A 21,932-nucleotide genomic window follows, 5' to 3' on the forward strand; every position below is an offset into this window, starting at 1 on the left:
TTTACCCCCTTTGCAACAACAGCGTCCTTGATTTCCTTTTTCTTGGCTATGATGGAAGATATGGTTGTACGGGATTTGTTATACATCCTGGCCAGTTCGCCCACACGTACACCACTATCATATTGTTCAATGATGTTTTTCTTAAATTCAATCGTATTTCTCACCTTCTTTACCAAAGGCTTGGCACTAGGAGCTTTCTTTGGAGCCATGGTAGCTTATTTAGCACTTAAATAACTTGCAAGCACTAAAATAAATGAAATATTATGAAATATTTCACTGGAGCACGTGAGGGGACCGTCGCTTACTGGTAAACAATGGCACACTGGCTGGTAAGGAAAGGCCGAGGTGGCTCGAGGCCACTCAGACCGTGAGTACGCGTCCGGGACGAAGGACTATTAGCGAGTTACCGGGCCATTTCCGAGCCAATATTTTGAAGAAAAAACAGGACTATTTTCGAAATGGACGATTTTCAGGCCGGACGATTATTGAGGGACCACTGTATTTTATGGACAATGTACAGTGGACCCTCGCCTAACGATGGCATTGCATAACGTTAAATCTGCCTAGCGATACATTTTAATGCAAAAATTTTGCCTCGCCTAGCGCTAAAAAACTCTCTCAACGCGATTCATCCGAGATGCGTCCACGTGCGGCCTAAGCCAGCCTCACTTGTTCCGTGGGTGGCAGTGTTTACAAGCCAGCCTCCGCGGTCACATCCAAGCATACAATTTGAACATTTCATATTATCACAGCATTTTTAGTGATTTCACCTGCAAAATAAGTGACCATGGGCCCCAAGAAAGCTTCTAGTGCCAACCCTGTGGTAAAAAGGGTGAGAAATACTATCGTACCACAGTCAGCTGTTGCTGCACCACAGCTGCTGCACCTCGGTCAGCTGTTGCTGCACTACAGTCAGCTGCTGCTGCACCACAGCTGCTGCACCTCGGTCAGCTGTTGCTGCACCACAGTCAGCTGTTGCTGTTGCTGCACCACCATCAGCTGTATTACTCGAAGATGTGGAGAGTGTGTTGTTGGTATGGTTTAACATGAAACAATTACCGAGAAACTATTAACCCCAGAGGATTAGCCACCCAGGATAACCCAAGAAAGTCAGTGCATCATCGAGGACTATCTAACTTATTTCCATTGGGGTCCTTAATCTTGTCCCCCAGGATGCGACCCACAACAGTTGACTAACACCCAGGTGAACAGGAAAAAATGCCTGGAACTAGTGCTCATATTGGTGAGGTTAGTGGGGAGGATGTGGAAGAGTTGGTGGAGGAGGACAATGAAGAACTAACCACTGATGGGCTACTAGATCATCTTCAATAGCATGAGGCCAGACCTGAGGAAACTGCTCTGGAGGAGGGGAGAGAGAAATTGAGGAAGTTGCCTACCTCAAAGATTAAGGAAATGTGTGCAATGTGGCTTGAAGTGCAAACCTTTTTTGATGAAAATCACCCTCACACAGCTATTGCAAGCCGTGTTGGTGACTATTACACTGACACTGTTGTGAAACACTTTAGGAAAGTCATAAAGGAACGAGAGGTACAGGCCTCTATGGACAGATGTGTTGTGCGACAGAGGTCCAGTGACTCTCAAGCTGGTCCTAGTGGCATTAAAAGAAGAAGGGAAGTAACCTTGGAAAAGGACTTGCTACCTCAAGTCCTAATGGAAGGGGATTCCCCTTCTGAACACTAAGACCATCCACACTCTCCCCTCCTCCCATCCCATCGATCATCACCAGATCTTCAGTAAAGGTAAGTGTCATGTATTGTACATCTCTTCTTCAGTTTGTGTGTATTAAAATTAATATTTCATGTGGTAAAAAATTTTTGTTTTCATACTTTGGGGAGTCTTGCACGGATTAATTTGATTTCCATTATTTCTTATGGGGAAAATTAATTCGCCTAACGTTGAGCTCTCAGGAACGGATTAACATCATTAGGCGAGGGTCCACTGTACTGTGTATGTGCTTTACACAACTAGAAACATTTCTTTTATTCGTTGGAACCATGGCTAGGGCTAAAAGTAAACAGGTTATAATAATAAATGGAGTAAAAGAAATTGGAATGACTTATGTAGCAAGTAGCGCCACCAAACAGTACCACCAGGTTTGTGTGGCGACCCTGGAAATTTGAGATTATGCTAGCCAAAATTAGTGCTGAATAACTGATGGAACTGGATGTCTGATTGCCGGATTTGTGATAGTGGACCTGTACTGTATCAGTGGCAAACTTTTTTTTTTTTTTATTTCATGCCGAAGATTTTTTCACAGAAACTATAAGAAGTAACATGGCATTATTTGTATTATACAAGTATCAGATCACATACAATACAGTCATGCAATCAAGTAAACCACAGGTATAGAACCAAGTACAATATAAGGGACTAAATACTATACAGGTATCAGACCAAGTACAATACAGATATAAAACCAAGTCAGTTATAGGTACAGTAGTACTAAGTACATTACAATACAGGAAAGGGACAAAGTACACTGTAAGTAGGGAACCAAGTACAATGTAGGCATTTGCCAAACCAGTATACTACATTAATTTAAAGATATAAAATACAGGTAGAGAACAAAGTACAATACAAGTATAGGATGAAATACATTACAGACAGAGGTTACAATACTGTACAATGCACATTAGGGGCTTGAAGCTGAGGGATGTGCTTTGTTACTTACCCACTTTCTTTACTGTACCTCACCTTCTTCACTGTACCCCATTTTCTTCACTGTACCCCATTTTCTTCACTGTACCCCATTTTCTTCAATACACTCCATTTTCTTCACAATACCCCATTTTCTTCGTTGTACCCCATTTTTTAACAATCCCATTTTCTTCACTGCACTCCATTTTCCTAACCCCATGTTAATTCATTAAGTTTTTAAAAACACTTATGTAACCTTATAACTAGTGTATGTTTGTAATAAAGTTGGTAGAATTACCGACAATATGTAAAGTAAAAGAATACAATTGCAACTAATGTGACATTTTGTTGTGGCAACGTTTCGCTCTCCAGGAGCTTTGTCAAGCCGATACAAACAGTACATGGACACAGAGGGTATATATAGGCTCAGAGTGATGTGCAATACTAGTGGTAGTAGTAGTAGTAGTAATACAGTATGTTAGAACAATTAACTTGCACATGAGTAAAAGGATATAAAAGCTATTACTTGGGAAACATAAAAATAGGTTAGACAAATATTTCTATTGGAGGCTGGATAGAGGTCTGTTTCAATGTTCATTCTCTGTAATGTGCTTGTGTAGTATTAATAGGAGAGACTTTGTGATGGCAGGGTTTACTCTTTTCAGGAGAATTCTTGCTAAGACAGCTATTAGTGAAGATTCAAGGCACTTGCATCTGCGGAAATTAGTTTCTTTGATCACTAGTTGGGCGTCCCTGAACTTAATGAGATGGTTGGTGGAATTTTGGTGTTGTACACAGGCGTTGTTCAAGTTATCGTTCCTACATGCGTAAATGTGTTCATTGAGGTGAGTGTCGAGGTTTCTTGCTGTTTCACCTACATAAATCTTGTCGCAGCCTCCACAGGGTACAGTGTAAACCCCTGCATTGACTTGTTTGTGGTGTTTGGATTTTGTTCTGGTTAGATCCTTTATCGAGTGCTGGAAGCGATGGCGACTCTGGTGTTAGCTTGTGAAAGTGCTTTAGACACGTTCAGTGCAACCTGGCTGTTGGGAAGAATTATAACTTTGTTGGGAGTGGTGTTGGTGTGTGGAGAATTAATGATCTGAAGAGCTCTTTTCTTGCAGTCTTTGATGAAAAAGGAAGAAAAATGTAAATCAGTGAAGGTTTGGTGAATGTATGTACATTCCTCATCAAGAAACTCAGGACTACAAATTCGGTATTATGCTCTTAGGAAAAACCCGATGATGATGCCTCTTTTGGTCTTGGTATCTTGACTGGAATAGATGTGAGGTCATTTTTATTGGTAGGTTTCCGATAAACTTGAAATCTTAGGTTGTTGTCTACTTTGTGAATGAGGACGTCGAGGAAAGGTAGTTTGTCATTGGACTCTTCTTCTAGTGTAAACTGGATCGCCAGTTCAACTGCGTTGAGCCTTGCCTGTAGATTCCATACATCAGAACGTTTGGGAGTTATTACGAGGACGTCGTCCACGTAACGTAACCAAGTGATGCTTGAAGGGATGATGTTGGGGAAGGGTTCAGACTCTACGTGTTCCATGCACAAGTTGGCTAGGATGGCACTGATGGGGGACCCCATTCCCATGCCGTAGGTTTGTTTGTAGAGCTTGTTATTGAAAGAAAAACAGTTGAAATTAACACAGAGTTCAATCAAGTCAACAAAATCTCCAGGAGGTAGAGGAAGATTAAGGTCCTGATTGACTTTACATCATAGAACCTCGATGGCTTTTGTGGTAGGTACTTTCGTGAAGAGGGAAGTCACGTCCAAACTGCTTAGTTTCTTGTTACGGATGGAGAGGTTTCAGATGCAGTTGAGAAGGTTGCCTGAATGTTCAAGATGAGTGGGGCTGATGGTCCCCAGAAGGCAGGAAAGATGTTTGGCAAGAACTCCGGCTAGTTTGTGTGGTGCACTGCCTATACCTGACTTGATTGGTCTGAGAGGAATATTGTGTTTATGGGTCTTGGGTAAACCATACATGTGTGCTGGTTTAGGGTTGCTGGGTAACAAGTACAGAAGAGAAGAAACTTCTGTATTCTAACATATTGTATTACTACTACTACTACTGATATCACTACTATTACTACTACTACTACCACCACTAGTATTGCACCTCACTCTGAACCTATATATACCCTCTGTGTCCATGTACTGTTTGTAACGGCTTGACAAAGCTCCTGGAGAGCGAAACATTGCCGCAATAAAATGTCACATTAGTTGCACTTGTGTCCTTTTACTTTACATAGTGTATGTTTACTCCTAGGTCTGCTGAAATGCATTGCTGAAGCACAAAGGTGTTCTTAACCTTTTATACAATTACAGACTCCCCAGTGGATTACCCATTATGTGCCCATACCCCCTTCACCAGACTCAAAATCATCATCATCACCAGTCCTATTAGGTACCAGTATGACATTCAAAAGATGTCAGTAACTTGGTTTTACTTTACATATGGATGGCAACACAGGTGAAAGTGTATTCTAATCTAACCCAACTTTTTTTTTAAATTGTTCAGAGACTGAATCACACATTCACCATTATTTGGTTCCCATACCCTCAGTTAAGAACCCCTGGCCCTAAGGGCTTTTCCATGTGTAATACTAAAATATACACAGATAACCAGCACATAGTAGAGAGAAGCTTGTGATAATGTTTCAGTCTAACTTAGACCATTTACAAAGTCACACTGTGTAACTTTGTAAATTGTCCAAGTTGGACCAAAGTATCATCATAAGCCATTCTCTCCTATGTGCTGGTTATTTGTGCACTAAAATATATAATATAAAACTTAGGTAATGTCTTGGAAAATAAACTTTACTGTGTCATTCGGATTCCTTCTTGTTGCTCTGTACTATTCTACATGATTTATTTATTATTAACTCACAGCTTGTAGAGGAAACATCGAGCAATGTTTTGACTCATCCTGGAACTTTATCAAGTTACCACTTGAGACTTGATAATGGTCAAGGATGACTCTAATGTTTCCTCTCCAATACACAAATAACCCGCACATAGAAGAGAGGAGCTTATGGCGACATTTTCATCCAACTTGAGCCATTTACAAAGTCAGAAATGGTTCAAGTCGGACTGAAACATCATCGTAAGCTTCTCTCTCCTATGTGCGGGTTATTTGTGTATTGCTCCAGTTACACTATTGTGCCATTTTGTTCTTTCCTCTTCAAATTGTGCATTACTAGTGATTTGTTCTTGATATGTAACAAAAAAAGGCACAATACCATGACTGGAATGATACACAAATAACCCGCACATAGAGAGGAGCTCATGACGATGTTTCGGTCTGACTTGGACCATTTACAGAGTCACACTAATGAAAAGGAGAGAAGGAGGGGTATACATGTATATAGGCAGGAGGTGGTAGTAGTAGTAGTGGGAAAGGTAGTAAGAAGGAAGAGGAGCCAATCAAATACAGTGGACCCCCGCATAACGATCACCTCCGAATGCGACCAATTATGTAAGTGTATTTATGTAAGTGCGTTTGTACGTGTATGTTTGGGGGTCTGAAATGGACTAATCTACTTCACAATATTCCTTATGGGAACAAATTCGGTCAGTACTGGCACCTGAACATACTTCTGGAGTGAAAAAATATCGTTAACCGGGGGTCCACTGTACTAAGAAAGAGGAGCACTACATGGAAGCTAGGTGCCTACAGAGGGTAAGAGCAAGAACACAGAGGGGGGGGGAATAAATAAATACAGAAAGAAGGAAGAAATACACAGGCAGAAGAAAGACAGCCTAAAGGAGAAAAAGGAAAGAGGAAAAGGGAAGAGGGAGAAGAAAAAGGAGGAATCAGGTTAAGTCATGGGTGTTCTGAAGTTTGGAGCATTTTACAGTGTAGTGAGAAAGGAAGGCATCTACAGAGACAAAACCAGGACTAAGATTCATACAAGGAAAGTTGTATATTAGGGAGGATTCAACCAGAAGACCAGTCGATAGGACGACTGTGATCTCTGACGTGACAGAAAAGAGCATTGTTAGTGTCGGCAAGCCTAACACTACTTTTGTGCTCCCTAAGTCTGTCAGAAAGAGATCGGCAAGTTTCTCCAGAGTATTGAAGAGGACAGGAAGAACAAGAAATAGAGTAGACACCAGGAGCATCTGTAGAGGGAGGAGAGGTATGAACTTGATTAGTGCGAAGAGTGTTAGTCTGGTGGAAAGTAAATTTGATGTCTAAGGAACGGAGAGAGTTGTTGAGATTAGAAAGACCGGAAATGTAGGGAAGGCACAGGACAGAAGAGTTCCCAGGAGTAGAGAGTTTGGGAGAGAAGAAATTACGTTTAGCACGTGAGAAGGCAGAATCTATGAAATGGGAAGAGTAGCCAAGACGGGAAAATAAATTATGAAGAGTGGAAATTTCTGATTTATTTATTTATTTATTTATTTATTTAAAAATTTGAGCACACATACAGAGGTACAACAAATACAGGTAAGAGCAGTATGCCAAAGCCACTTATACTATGCATAGCATTACGGGCTGGCTTAAAATTAACTTAAGATTAACTAAGCAATGATGAAATCAGTGATAAAACATTAATGTAAACAGGTTACTATAAAGCACAAGTGAGTATTACAAAGACAGAAGGAACTGAGGATCACAAATGTGGAGAGCATGGAGAAAGAGGGAGATAAGATCACTTTTCTTGACAGAGGAAGCATGATAAGAAAAGTGGTGAATGTATATGCCACTGTGCATAAGCTTGCAGTAAATGGAAAAGGCAAAAACCTGTATCTGAGCAGTGAACATGGACATCAAGGAAAGGAAGCAAAGAATTAGATTCCCATTAAGCTTTAAACTTAATGGAAGGGGCAAGATTATTAAGAGCATCAAGAAATTGTTGGAAGAGACTAGAGTCACGAGGCCATAGAGCTAAGATGTTATCTACATAGCGGAGCCAGAGTGAAGGATGCACATTGATAGTAGGAAGAAGAACAGTCTCGAAGTATTCCATGTAAAGATTAGCAAGGACAGGAGAAAGAGGAGAGCCCATAGCGACACCGAAGGTTTGAGAATAACATTTCTCTTGGAAAGAAAAGGAATTAGAGTCCACACAGAGGCAGATAAGATCAAGAAAGACATCAGTAGGTATAGGGAGATGAAGAAACCCTTCATGGGCCTTCTAAGAAAATCAAGGACATCATCAAGAGGGACATGGGTGAAGAGGGACTCAACGTCAAGACTAAGTATCTTACAGGTCGGGAGAGAGCGAACCCATTCGATGAAGCCTTGAGAGTGATGGAGGTGGGCAGGAGAAAAAGTACCAAGAAAGGGAGTGAGGGTTCTGGCCAGCCAAGGAGCAAGAGAATTAAGAGACAGAACCTCTAGACTAGAGGATATGATAGGATGTAGAGGAATATCAGGTTTATGAGTTTTAGGAAGGCCATAGAAATAGGGCAGAGAGGGGTAGATGACACAAAAACATTGAACAAGGTCAAAGTCAGGAGGACAGAGGTTGGAGAGAGTCCTTAGTTTCTTGTTGAAAGTTCTCTTTATGTAATCAAGAGGGTTGGAAATGAAAGGAATGTAGGTACATGAGTCCAGAGAGCAAGACATCAGCTTTACGGAGGTAATCCTCGCGATCAAGGATAACTACCGAATTACCTTTGTCAGAAGATAGCATGACAATGTTAGTGTTTCATTTAAGAGAAGAAAAGGCAAGTTGGTAACAGCGCCTATATATACCCTTCCTTCTCTCCTTTTCGTTAGTGTGACTTTGTAAGTGGTCCAAGTCAGACTGAAATGTCCTCTCTTCTATGTACGGGTTATTTGTGTATGTTTTTGAAATGGTATTGTGACTTTTATTATTCTAGACATGATTTATCTATCTCTCTCAAGTTAGCATGTACAGGTGGGCCCCATTTTACAGCATATTGCTAATGCAGTAGTTTTCAATTACATATCCATTCCTCATTTATTCCGACTTCCTACAATAAATATAGTCACCACTCACTATAAGTTAAGGATGATAATATTTTAAGTAATGTGTGTACTGTCTATGCATTTTTTAGGCCTAGTTCTATTGCTCACTTAATATATGATAGTGTAAATATGTAATCAGGCTTTTATATGTACAGTGGAACCTCTACTTACGAGTTTAATCAGTTCCATGACCTTGCTCGCAACTGGATTTGCTCGTTTGCAGGGTCAGTTTTCCTCATTTAAATTAATTGAAATGGAATTAATTCGTCCCAGTGGAATTCCAGGCACGAGAATTTTTTTTTGTTTTTTTTCAACAAGTCGGCCGTCTCCCACCGAGGCAGGGTGACCCAAAAAGAAAGAAAATCCCCAAAAAGAAAATACTTTCATCATCATTCAACACTTTCACCTCACTCACACATAATCACTGTTTTTGCAGAGGTGCTCAGAACACAACAGTTTAGAAGCATATACGTATAAAGATACACAACATATTCCTCCAAACTGCTAATATCCCGAACCCCTCCTTTAGAGTGCAGGCATTGTACTTCCCATTTCCAGGATACAAGTCCGGCTATATAAAAATAACTGAGAAAATACTTTAATAATTTCCCTAATATCAACTCTACAGCTTATTTATCTATCACAATTCATGTAATATGACAAAATAAACAATATTAATAACATAGAAACATGATATATACACTAGAATGAATAAAATACACTTAATTGCTACACTCTTAATGCTATACTTTGCCACTGCTGCTTCATGTTGTCTGCCACTGCTACCTCATGATGTCTACCACTGATGTTGCCAAAGAATCGAACATTTTTGCTATTTTGAGCTCAATTTCAAGGTACTTTTCATCGTGAAACCAATTAAAATCATATTTATTTTTGTAGTATATCTTCCATTCTATCACATGAGACCAAATAAAACGAAAATACAACCATAAAAACCATATGAAAATATACTGCTAATGGGAGGCTAATGGCTGAGAAGTGAACTCCGTTATTTATGGTCCGATTTCTTTCATTTTTGGTGTACGTTAAGAAGCATCTTTTCATCATACATTGCCAAAGTTTCAATAAGATAGTCCAAAAAACAATGAGATCCAATTTCCTAGCTTAAGAGCAAGAGTCCCCTCACCAGTGTCAATTAACCTCCTGTAAGGCCCGCTCACATCTGGAAATTTTGCTCGCGTCTGAAAGCAAAAAATCGACCGAGCAGCTGCTCGTATCTGGAAAAACTCGCACATGGATGCACTCATAAGTAGAGGTTCCACTGTATTTGAAAGTGATAAAAAGCTATGTTGTATTTTACAGCGATTCTCACTTTACAGCAGTAACCTGGAACCTAACCTGCTGTATAAGTGGGGCCCCTCCTGTGTTAAGTTAATAGGAACAACAAAATGCAGCCTCTAACATTTTAATGACAACCAGTTTTTTCTTCTCAGGTATTTGACAACACTGCAGCATCACGAGAAGGCACCCTTCAGAGTGGAGATGAAATCACTGGAGTTAATGGAGTCAATGTCAAGGGAAAGTCCAAGCAGGAGGTGGCTCACCTCATTCAGAGGTCTGAGGTTAGTTACTGCATTTTGGTACCATTTTGTGCTACTATGAATGAATGACTTTGTGTTTGCAAATAGTGTATGAAAAATACTCTTAAGCAGAGCTCAGTAGAAACAGTGAGTCAGGAAGCACTTAATGATTGAGTTCTTGTGCTTTGTAAGAATTCATGTGTACTACACACTTAGCTTATGAAATGAAATTGTGCATGTTTGAATTATGGAAATAATAATTTCTTTTGATGTGTATATGGAAGGTTTAGTACAGTATATGAATTATTATTACTATTGCATGTATTATTATTATTATTATTATTATTCTTTCAACAAACCAGTTGTATCCCACCGAGGCGGGGTGGCCCCCCTCCCAAAAAATGAAAGTTTCTCTTTTTAACTTTATTAATGTATACAGGAGAAGGGGGTCACTAGCCCCTTGCTCCCAGCATTTTAGTCGCCTCTTACAATATGCATGGCTTACGGAGGAAGAATACTGTTCTACTTCCCCATGGAGATAAGAGGAAATTAAAAAAGAACTATTAAGAAAATAGAAGAAAACCCAGAGGGGTGTGTCTTTTATATATATTTGTACATGCATGTGTAGTGTGACCTAAGTGTAAGTAGAAGTAATAAGATGTACCTGAAATCTTGCATGTTTATGAAACAGAAAAAAGACACCACCAATCCTACCATCATGTAAAACAAATACAGGCTTCTGTTTTACACTCGCTTGGCAGTACGGTAGTACCTCCCTGGGTGGTTACTGTCTACCAACCTACTATCTACAATAATTATTATTATTATTATTATTATTATTATTATAATCAAGGGAAGTGCTAAACCCTTACTTGTTTAGCACCTCAGGCCATGCTCTGAAATTAGAAGCTTGATGCTATTCCATAATACAGTATGTTACAGGTACATTCACACTACAGTACTGTGTAGTACTGTAGTGCATTTGCACATTTCTCATTGAAGACCTAACACACCACAATCTTTTCCACAAGATTTAACAGTCAACCAGAATTTCTATGTCAGGGAATAACTGACAGGAAGGGAACAACGTGTGTTGGTACGAGACGAGGTGTCAGAGTGGGTGCATGTGTAGAGTGGGGTTCTACAAGGGTCAGTCATAGGTCCGGTACTGTTGCTTGTGTATGTGAATGACATGATGGAAGATACCTCGGAGGATTTCATTGTTAGAAAATCAGCCTGTGCCTTACATGTTCAGTGGCAGGGTCAAGGGTAGGCTTTGGGTTATTCTTAAGCAGTTGTTCACTAACGTCACATTACAACTGCTTGGGAACATCATGTCAGCAAGCAGCCAACACTCGTGTGCCTTATATGATAGAAAAAACAGTAGTTCTATGGTTTTCCCATTATGTCCTTGAATTTGTATTGATAAAGTCACTGGATGGTGAAACGTCTACAAATTAAGATACCCTGATGTTGCACATGTGTCTAATTCTTCATCTTGTCAGTGTTGCATACCATTCATATACATCTAGCCACGATATTGTGACTTTATTCTCCTTACTGCAAAAGAAAGAAGAAATTTATTTTTGGTCTTTCTACATTGTTTTATATTCTTAACTGAATGTTACATATTGTATAATGCAGCCTCCCCTCACTTAACGGTGGAGTTACATTCCTAAGACCATGTCATTAAACGAGTTCATCTCTAAGTGAGGAGCATACTGTAATGGTAGTGGGTTTGTGTCAACCATCTTTGATACTGTTTTAATGTCACCTCTGCATCATTTCTAACATTTCTGGTATATTTTTAAATGTTTTTACAGTAGTGTTCTGTATATTGAAATAAACAGAATAGAGGAAATCAGCTCTAATATACATTATTTAGGTATAAATACGGGTCAGAGAACCCGTTGTAAGTCCAAGGTATTGGTAAACGAGTACGTCGCTAAGTGAGGAGAGGCTGTATTTCATTCCACCCAGTTAGGGCCTGTCATTCTCCTTTCATGGAGCTGTTTTTTATTTCTGTAGTCTAGATTTCCTTTTTTCATTCTCATGTGCATTTTTGGGAAGTGCATTCTTGATAAGAACATAAGAATGGAGGAACACTGCAGCAGACCTTCTGTCCAGTACAAGGCAGCTCCTTGTCAACACCACCCCTTCCCACCCACATATTTGTCCAACCTTTTCCCAAAGTTACCCAAGAATTTGCTTTAGCACCTCAGGTACAAATCATACCCAGTCCTTTCTACTCGTGCATATATTTGTCTGATCTCATTTTAAAGCTACCCAAGAGAAAAGCTCCTGGTCCAAGGAATTGAATCTGATTCATGAAATCTTAATACGATTGTAAACAAATCATAGAATGTGTAGAGTTTGAGCTTATGGCAAGAGAGTCCTAAAATTTTCAGGCCTGTGATTTTATTCCAAGGAACTGAAGCTATTGTCTTTTCTCTGTACAGACATACTTTGTTAACAGCGTCCACATTAGAGCACTTGCTAATATAACACGTTTAAGTTATTTTCTTTTTTCTTTTTTAACAAGTCATCCGTCTCCCACCTAGGTAGGGTGACCCAAAAAGAAAGAAAATCCCCAAAAAAGAAAATACTTTTATCATCATCATTCAACACTTTCACCTCACTCACACATAATCACTGTTTTTGCAGAGGTGCTCAGAATACAACAGTTTAGAAGCATATACGTATAAAGATACACAACATATCCCTCCAAACTGCCAATATCCCAAACCCCTCCTTTAAAGTGCAGGCATTGTACTTCCCCTTTCCAGGACTCAAGTCCAGCTGTATAAAAATAACCGGTTTCCCTGAATCCCTTCACTAAATATTACCCTGCTCTCACTCCAACAGCTCGTCAGGTCCCAAATACCATGTGTCTCCATTCACTCCTATCTAACACGCTCATGCTTGCTGGAAGTCCAAGCCCCTCGTCCACAAAACCTTTACCCCCTACCTCCAACCTTTTTGAGGACGACCCCTACCCCGCCTTCCTTCTCCTACAGATTTATACGCTCTCCATGTCATTCTACTTTGATCCATTCTCTCTAAATGGCCAAACCACCTCAACAACCCCTCTTCAGCCCTCTGATTAATGCTTTTATTAACTCCACACCTTCTCCTAATTTCCACACTCCGAATTTTCTGCATAATATTTACACTACACATTGCCCTTAGACAGGACATCTCCACTGTCTCCAACTGCCTCCTCACTGCAGCATTCACAACCCAAGCTTCACACCCATATAAGAGTGTTGGTACTACTATACTTTCATACATTCCCTTCTTTGCCTCCATAGATAACGTTTCTTGTCTTCACATATACCTCAATGCACCACTCGCCTTTTTTCCTTCATCAATTCTATGATAACCTCATCCTTCATAAATCCATCCGCTGACACGTCAACTCCCAAATATCTGAAAACATTCACTTCTTCCATACTCCTCCTCCCCAATTTGATATCCAATTTTTCTTTATCTAAATCATTTGATACCCTCATCACCTTACTCTTTTCTATGTTCACTTTCAACTTTCTGCCTTTACACGCACTCCCAAACTCGTCCACTAACCTTTGCAATTTTTCTTTAGAATCTCCCATAAGCACAGTATCATCAGCAAAAAGTAACTGTGTCAATTCCTATTTTGCACTTGATTCCCCATAATTTAATCCCACCCCTCTCCTGAACACCCTAGTATTTACTTCTTTTACAACCGCATCTATAAATACAGGTCTCCCTCAACATTCGCGTTTTCAACTTTCGCGGGCTTCACACACATTTGCGAATTCCTAACCACCAAATTCCCAGCCTCCAAATTCCCAGCCGCCAAATCATATTTAAGTTTCCCGCCACCTGCGAGTACCTACTACCCTCCCTCCGACCCCCGCAACTGGCAGCCAGCCCTCCCACCAGTGTGGTGAGTGTTTTGTTTGTTCATTATTTGCTATTAAACTGCAGTATAAATAATGTAAACCCATTCATGACTGCATATTGGAATGGCTATTCGGACAGGTATTGGACAGTGACATCATGTGTTTACTCTTCAACACAGCAAAGAATCAAACATTTCTGCTACTGCTAATAATAACAATAGTAATAATAATAATAATAATAATAATAATAAATGCGATAGAATTGAAGAAGGAAATTGTACAAAAATATGAGGGAGTGGTTGACACATCGTCAGTGTGGCTTTGTTTATGCTGGAATGAGCATTAGTCTCCATGCTCTTCCAAACATTTCACAATACGTAATTCATTGTGTTTGGTGCTTGTAGATTGAGTGCGACTGGAGTGGTAGAGGCAGTGGTTGAAGAAGCGGTTGAGGCAATGGGTGAGGCAGCGGTTGAGGCAGTGGGTGAGGCAGTGGGCGAGGCAGCGGTTGAGGCAGTGGGTGAGGCAGTGGGTGAGGCAGTGGGTGAGGCAGCGGTTGAGGCAGTGGGTGAGGCAGCGGTTGAGGCAGTGGTTGAGGCAGTGGTTGAGGCAGTGGTTGAGGCAGTGGTATTTAATAACATACATGTTATTAATAATTATTTATTTTTTATTATTAACACACTGGCCGATTCCCACCAAGGCAGGGTGGCCCGAAAAAGAAAAACTTTCACCATCATTCACTCCATCACTGTCTTGCCAGAAGGGTGCTTTACACTACAGTTTTTAAACTACAACATTAACACCCCTCCTTCAGAGCGCAGGCACTGTACTTCCCATCTCCAGGACTCAAGTCCGGCCTGCCGGTTTCCCTGAATCCCTTCATAAATGTTACTTTGCTCACACTCCAACAGCACGTCAAGTATTAAAAACCATTTGTCTCCATTCACTCCTATCAAACATGCTCACGCATGCCTGCTGGAAGTCCAAGCCCCTCGCACACGAAACCTCCTTTACCCCCTCCCTCCAACCTTTCCTAGGCCGACCCCTACCCTGCCTTCCTTCCACTACAGACTGATACACTCTTGAAGTCATTCTGTTTCGCTCCATTCTCTCTACATGTCCGAACCACCTCAACAACCCTTCCTCAGCCCTCTGGACAACAGTTTTGGTAATCCCGCACCTTCTCCTAACTTCCAAACTACGAATTCTCTGCATTACATTCACACCACACATTGCCCTCAGACATGACATCTCCACTGCCTCCAGCCTTCTCCTCGCTGCAACATTCATCACCCATGCTTCACACCCATATAAGAGCATTGGTAAAACTATACTCTCATACATTCCCCTCTTTGCCTCCAAGGACAAAGTTCTTTGTCTCCACAGACTCCTAAGTGCACCGCTCACCCTTTTCCCCTCATCAATTCTATGATTCACCTCATCTTTCATAGACCCATCCGCTGACAAGTCCACTCCCAAATATCTGAATACATTCACCTCCTCCATACTCTCTCCCTCCAATCTGATATCCAATCTTTCATTACCTAATCTTTTTGTTATCCTCATAACCTTACTCTTTCCTGTATTCACTTTTAATTTTCTTCTTTTGCATACCCTACCAAATTCATCCACCAACCTCTGCAACTTCTCTTCAGAATCTCCCAAGAGCACAGTGTCATCAGCAAAGAGCAACTGTGACAACTCCCACTTTATGTGTGATTCTTTATCTTTTAACTCCACGCCTCTTGCCAAGACCCTCGCATTTACTTCTCTTACATCCCCATCTATAAATATATTAAACAACCACGGTGACATCACCCATCCTTGTCTAAGGCCTACTTTTACTGGGAAATAATCTCCCTCTTTCCTACATACTCTAACTTGAGCCTCACTATCCTCGTAAAAGCTCTTCACTGCTTTCAGTAACCTACCTCCTACACCATACACCTGCAACATCTGCCACATTTCCCCCCTATCCACCCTGTCATACACCTTTTCCAAATCCATAAATGCCACAAAAACCTCTTTAGCCTTATCTAAATACTGCTCACTTATATATTTCACTGTAAACACCTGGTCCACACACCCCATACCTTTCCTAAAGCCTCCTTGTTCATCTGCTATCCTATTCTCTGTCTTACTCTTAATTCTTTCAATAATAACTCTACCATACACTTTACCAGGTATACTCAACAGACTTATCCCCCTATAATTTTTGCATTCTCTTTTGTCCCCTTTCCCTTTATACAAAGGAACTATGCATGCTCTCTACCAATCCCTAAGTACCTTACCCTCTTCCATACATTTATTAAATAATTGCACCAACCACTCCAAAACTATATCCCCACCTGCTTTTAACATTTCTATCTTTATCTCATCAATCCCGGCTGCCTTACCCCCTTTCATTTTACCTACTGCCTCACGAACTTCCCCCACACTCACAACTGGCTCTTCCTCACTCCTACAAGATGTTATTCCTCCTTGCCCTATACACGAAATCACAGCTTCCCTATCTTCATCAACATTTAACAATTCCTCAATACCTCTAACTCTCCATTTAATAATTCTCCTCTCCTATTTTTAACTGACAAATCCATTTGTTCTCTAGGCTTCCTTAACTTGTTAATCTCACTCCAAAACTTTTTCTTATTTTCAACAAAATTTGTTGATAACATCTCACCCACTTATTATTATTAGTGTTGTTAATAATAATAATAATAATAATAATAATAATAATAATAATAATACATGTTAAAATATGTATTATTATTATTTATAACATCTTATTAAATACCACTGCCTCAACTGCTGCCTCTACCATTGCCTCAACCGCTGCCTAAACTGCTGCCTCTACCAGTGCCTCACCCACTGCCTCAACCACTGCCTCACCCACTGCCTCAACCACTGCCTTACCCACTGTTACAAAAAACGCGATTCTAAAAGCTTAGATATCTCCAGTGAATACTAGAAAGGACTGCCCTTCTAGCATCCAGCCTGTTACTGGGTTTTCGTAACAATTAATCAGTATCCTTGTCCAATTATCCATTAGAATTCAGTATGATTCAGTAGTGCTTCAGGATTACAACTGGTAGGCTACTAACTAGAGAAATTAAAATTTAATAAATTTATTAAGTCTAGAGGTATATCATATTAAATTAAATTAATAATAATCACAGTAATCAAAATAATATTAATCACTTCTCTCGAGTACAGTATTATTGTGCTGAAAGCACATATCACATTTATAATTCTTAAGTACCGTCTGGTACATTAACATTTAATAAGATATTACAAATACGTACAAGTAAGTTTGTGTATGTAAGTGCTCTAAGTAGTTCGCTATGTCTCACGACTTGACTAGACTTAAACAAGTGACTGACAAAGTCCTCAAATAAACTAAGTTCTTGACCAACTGGCAATCAGAACAGTCTGCTTGAACAATAAAAGAAAGCTAAGCCCAATAGCAATATAACAAGCAACTGTGACACAGAATCAGGAACAAGGAGATAATATAACGACTCTAAGTAGGGACCCTCAGCAGATCCTCCACAAAAGTCACAAAACTCCCATACTACTGAATCTAAGTTCAGCATAAGAAAATCCCCGAATGTGACAGTACACAGATACCAGTACAAGTTAGGTCAGAAGCTACAGCTCAGGACCTGAGTTGCTCAGAGTGTCTATGCGACACACAACCTCAGTACAACGTCGAAAATCACTAAGTCTATACAATGTTCTGTGAACAGAGTTCTACAGAACTAACAAGAATAATGAGACAGACAATCTGTCCAACCACCAAGAGAGTCTAGACCAGACTGAATACTTCAGGCGAGGTGAGGACACCCCCCTTTCCCTCGATCACGTGATAGCTCCGTGGACAGCTGCAGCTCAGAACAGAAGCCGGCAGTCTAACGAGCAAAGAGCGATAATTACAGTAGTTAGACAATCAAGACTTGAACTGAGCACATAATATGTTACATCCTACCTAACAACATAAGTCAAATAATAATATAAAGCAATATATTCACGATTTAGCTATTATCGCAAATATAAGCAGTATAAAATTATATGCAAACGTAATATACATTATAATCATAATCATAATATACATTACAGTGGTTCCCCGCTTTTCGTAGTTCCCGGCAATCGTAAAATTCGCCAATCGTAGAGGTATTTTCGTATAAACATGGACTCGCTTTTCATAGGTTGACTCGCGAGTCGTAGTTCGTCCGGGACGCGTACCCACGGCGTGAGCCAGGGCGGCAGCCAGTCTGGCATTGTTTACCAGTGAGCGAAGGTCCCCTCACATGCTCCAGCGAAATATTTCATAATATTCCATTTATTTTAGTGCTTGCAAGTACTAAATAAGCTACCATGGCTCCAAAGAAAGCTCCTAGTGTCAAGCCTGTGGTAAAGAAGGTGAGAAATACGATTGAATTTAAGAAAACCATCATTGAACAATATGAAAGTGGTACAAGTGTGGTCGAACTGTCCAGGATGTATAAGAAACCCTACAGAACCTTATGTTCCATAGTGGCCAAGAAAAATGAAATAAAGGATGCTGTTGTTGCAAAGGGAGTAACTATGCTGACAAAAATGAGATCACCAGTACTGGAAGAGGTTGAGAAGTTATTATTGGTGTGGATAAATGAGAAACAATTAGCAGGAGATACTCTTATGACTTCGTTTATTTGTGAAAAGGCTAGGTAGTTGCATGAAGATTTGGTAAAGAAATTGCCTGCAAATAGTGGTGAAGTGAGTGAATTTAAGGCCAGCAAAGGCTGGTTTGAGAGATTTAAGAACTGTACTGGCATACACAGTGTGGTAAGGCATGGTGAGGCTGTCAGTTCAGACCACAAGGCGGCTGAAAAATATGTGCATGAATTCCAGGAGTACATAGAGGCTGAAGGACTGAAACCTGAACAAGTGTTCAATTGTGACAAAACAGGCCTCTTTTGGAAGAAAATGCCAAAGAGGACCTTCATTACACAAGAGGAAAAGGCAATGCCAGGACACAAGCCTATGAAAGACAGGCTGATGCTAATGTTCTGTGCTAATGCTAGTGGGGATTTCAAAGTGAAGCCATTACTAGTGTACCATTCTGAAAATCCCAGAGTGTTCAGGAAAAGCAATGTTATGAAGAGCAAATTTGTGTGTTTTGGAAATCTAATAGTAAGGCATGGGTCACGAGGGAAATTTTCGTCGAGTGGTTCAATGAAGTGTTTGGCCCTAGTGTGAAGGAGTATCTCCTGGAAAAGAAATTGGATCTCAAGTGCCTGCTAGTAATGGACAATGCACCTGCTCATCCTCCAAACTTGGAAGACCTAATTTTCGAGGAGTATGGGTTCATCACAGTAAAGTTCTTGCCCCCGAATACCACTCCTCTCCTCCAACCCATGGACCAGCAGGTTATTGCAAACTTTAAAAAACTCTACACAAAAGCAATGTTTCACAGGTGCTTGACTGTGACCACAGACACTCACTTGACCCTAAGGGAATTTTGGAGAGAACACTTCAGCATCCTCCACTGCATAACCCTTATAGGTATGGCTTGGGAGGGAGTGACTACCAGGACTTTGAACTCTGCCTGGAGAAAATTGTGGCCAGATTGTGTCGACAAGAGGGATTTTGAAGGGTTTGGGACTGACCCTGATGAGCCTATGTCTGTTGTAAAATCAATTGTGGCACTGGGGAGTTCCATGGGGTTGGATGTGAGTTTGGAGGATGTGGAAGAATTGGTGGAAGACCACAATGAAGAGCTCACCACTGAGGAGCTGCAAGAGCTTCAGCAGGAAGAGCAACACTTCGCAGCTCAGAATCTTGCTGCAGAGGAGGAGGAAGAGAGATGGAAGAAGGTGCCTTCTTCAGAAATTAAAGAGATTTTTACTATGTGGGGTAAGATGGAAAGCTTTATGGAGAAACATCACCCTAACAAGGTTGTTGCAAACCAGGTTGGCAACATGTACAGTGACAAAGTCTTGGGCCATTTTAGGGAAGTGTTAAAGAGATGCCAGAAACAGAACTCTCTCCACAGTTATTTTGTGAGACAGGACTCCAGTGACTCTCAAGGTGATCCTAGTGGCATGAAGAAACAGAGAAGAGAAGCAACCCCAGAAAAGCAAATGGTACCTGAGGTGTTGATGGAAGGGGATTTCCCTTCCAAACTATAAACAATCCACTCTCTCTCCTCCTCCAGTCTCCCATACACTAAGAAGAATCTCCAATAAAGGTAAGTGTTATGCTGTTAATGTTTCATTCATCATTTCCCATAGTATTGTTTATGTACTACATGTATATTTCATGTTAAAAATTTTTTGTTTTAATACTTCTGGGTGTCAGGAACGGATTAATTGTATTTACATTATTTCTTATGGGGAAAATTGATTCGTAAATCGTAAATTTCGTTTATAGTAACGGCTCCAGGAACGGATTAATTACGAACAACGAGGGACCACTGTATATATATATACATATTAATCATTGCAATCCATTCAGGGGTTGCAACACCCCCCACTACGACAAACGGTCGCACTAGGAGTTGCATTAATGTCTTTCACATTACTGATTACTCATATCAATACAAATTAATATAAACATTAATCAGAGTCACTCTTGTGCCAACCACTTCTATAATTTAACAGTGTCTGTTTCACTATAAGTTATACCCCTAGTACTAGGGCAGTACACAGTATCGTATCACTGCATACTCGTGGTTATGTACATCAGTGTAGAGACAGGATAGCGTAGACAAGCATAATAGTCTTGTGCTATAGACAGGAGACAGCATTCCACTCTTAAGTAGTGGTTGTGGAATGCGAGGCAGTATGGACATCTGAGTATGAAACAGCTTAAGGTGTGTAGTGAGGGGGGGGGTCTGCGGCAGGACAGTGTTCCGCCAAGCAGTAACATTGCCCACACGACACTACCCACTCATCACTCAGCTTATGTCTCCTCCTCATACACATCACTACTGTGAATGTATAAATATAATAATTAGACATGACATGAGTATACATAGTTAATATGGGCTGGAGGGATTAAGTTACTCTACTGAATTTGACATAGCAAGTAACAAAAGGTATTTGGGCATAAAATTACGTAAATTTTAAATGGGGAAGTGCCCAAATACTCGTCAAAATGTTCTAAGGACACCACAAGAGCTAGAGCCTCTTTCTCAATAGTGGCATAATTTTTCTGGTGTCATTTGAGCTTAGATGAATAGTAACATATAGGATGGAGAATATCAGTGGATGTTGACTGTTGGAGCAGCACAGCACCCAATGCATAACACTCGCATCTATACGTAAAAAGAAGGGAAGATTGAAATTAGGACTCAACACTGGAGCAGAGGAAAGCAGATGCTTCAACCTTTTGAACAAATCCGAACAATCACTAGTCCAGATGAACTGAACTTTGCTACTAGTAAACATAGTAAGAGGTGTAGGTGGAGATGTGTGTGCTGGCTTGCCTGTCACTTGACACACGTGGCAACGTCGCACATGATCAGCTACTGTTTCCTTCATCTTTGGCCAAGTAAAATGTTTTGCCAGTTTACCGAGTGTCTTCTTGACACCCAAATGTCCTCCTGTGGGACTATTGTGAGCAAAATCAATGGCTTGTTCGTGAAATGTAACTGGTAACACTACGAGATGCTTGACTGTGGTGGAAACACTATCAGCTGACAACTTACATGTATTTTTCTCCATCAGTACACCGTTACTATAATAGTAACAATTATCGAGATCCTTTGGTTCACTCTCAGTAACTGCTATATCTCTCAGTCTTTCCAGTGACTGATCAACAAACTGATCCTTGATTAAATCATCATGAGTTAGAAATTTAACGTCAGTTGTGTCCTGACTAGGTTGATAACACGGGGGAGTCAATGTTAATGAT

General features: G+C 40.4%; 1 protein-coding gene across 8 annotated transcripts in view; it reads left to right on the forward strand.

Moving 5' to 3' along the window:
• The window catches only part of PICK1 (protein interacting with PRKCA 1), a 110,933-nt gene that overhangs the window by 57,730 nt on the left and 31,271 nt on the right, over positions 1-21,932 (forward strand). For all 8 annotated transcript variants that reach the window (XM_070098459.1, XM_070098462.1, XM_070098460.1 and 5 more), the window contains one exon: positions 10,066-10,194. In XM_070098459.1, coding sequence (XP_069954560.1) covers positions 10,066-10,194 — 129 coding nt within the window. The remainder of the gene's footprint in view (positions 1-10,065; positions 10,195-21,932) is intronic.

Source organism: Cherax quadricarinatus, chromosome 62 (assembly GCF_038502225.1).
Source record: "Cherax quadricarinatus isolate ZL_2023a chromosome 62, ASM3850222v1, whole genome shotgun sequence".
NCBI lineage: Eukaryota > Metazoa > Arthropoda > Malacostraca > Decapoda > Parastacidae > Cherax > Cherax quadricarinatus.